This window comes from Limulus polyphemus, unplaced genomic scaffold, assembly GCF_000517525.1.
Source record: "Limulus polyphemus unplaced genomic scaffold, Limulus_polyphemus-2.1.2 Scaffold28, whole genome shotgun sequence".
NCBI classification, from domain to species: Eukaryota; Metazoa; Arthropoda; class Merostomata; order Xiphosura; family Limulidae; genus Limulus; species Limulus polyphemus.
The window spans coordinates 1,635,105-1,636,026 of record NW_013665638.1 but is presented as its reverse complement, the minus strand read 5'-3'; the positions used below and the strand labels follow the sequence as shown (position 1 = coordinate 1,636,026).

Here is a 922-nt window from a genome sequence, read left to right as displayed (position 1 = left end):
CCAAACAAATTTGCCTATTAGCCTCGTTTATGTGAAAGATGTATAAAAGAAATTATTCCTATTCTTATCCCAAAAACTATATAGTTAGTGGTATACTGAAGTTAAGTATTTCAGTGAGTACTAGCTCTCATATTGACATTTGGTCAATGATCATACCAATCCTTCTTTGCTTTTACTTGACAGAAATAATTTTTTTTTGTCTGCTTGTAAATGTCACTGATGTAATTTGTTTTTGTGTTAAAAAAATTTTGGAATTGGCTTAAATGTTCAGGTGTTACTTCTTAGTTAATAGAAAATCAAAATTTAGAACTTTTTTTGCTATTGATTTTTTATATTATTATAATTCAAAATAAGTGTTTATCAATTAAATATTTCCATTATATTGTATACTGTAGTCAATCCTGTTTCACACATAATATTATTTTAATCAATATATTTTTTATTATTTTCTATGTCTAGTTTTGGTACTAGTTATTGTTGCATATACAAGGAGTCGTCGACCTGATGGGAAGTATGGGCATGGTGAAGTAGATGATGATGTTCGGGAAAACATCATCAGTTATGATGACGAAGGTGGTGGAGAAGATGATATGAATGCTTATGACATTACTCCTCTGCGTATACCAATTGATGCAAATGGGTTGCCAATTGGAGCTAAGCCTGGACCAGAAAAGCCCCCAATGAAAGACCCAAGACAAAGACAAGGTGGGTGTTCTAACACAAATTGGAAGATTGTATTTGTACAAAGCAATTAAACTATTTTAAAAAAGTTCTAGGAAATTGCATTTTACTAAATCAATTTTATATTTATTTTTCACAAAAGAATACACTTTTTTTGGACATCCATGTATGCTATAGTAACTTATAAATGTAACCTTGCTAATAACCCTTTTCTGGTGTTTTTTTTTTTTTTTCTTTCTTT

At 29.6% G+C, this 922-nt stretch overlaps 1 protein-coding gene across 1 annotated transcript in view; it reads left to right on the top strand.

Moving 5' to 3' along the window:
* Positions 1 to 922, top strand: part of LOC106459516 (neural-cadherin-like) — a 115,986-nt gene that overhangs the window by 109,713 nt on the left and 5,351 nt on the right. Inside the window, exon 27 of the mRNA XM_022386277.1 lies at positions 460 to 705. Within this exon, the coding sequence (XP_022241985.1) occupies positions 460 to 705 (246 nt within the window). The remainder of the gene's footprint in view (positions 1 to 459; positions 706 to 922) is intronic.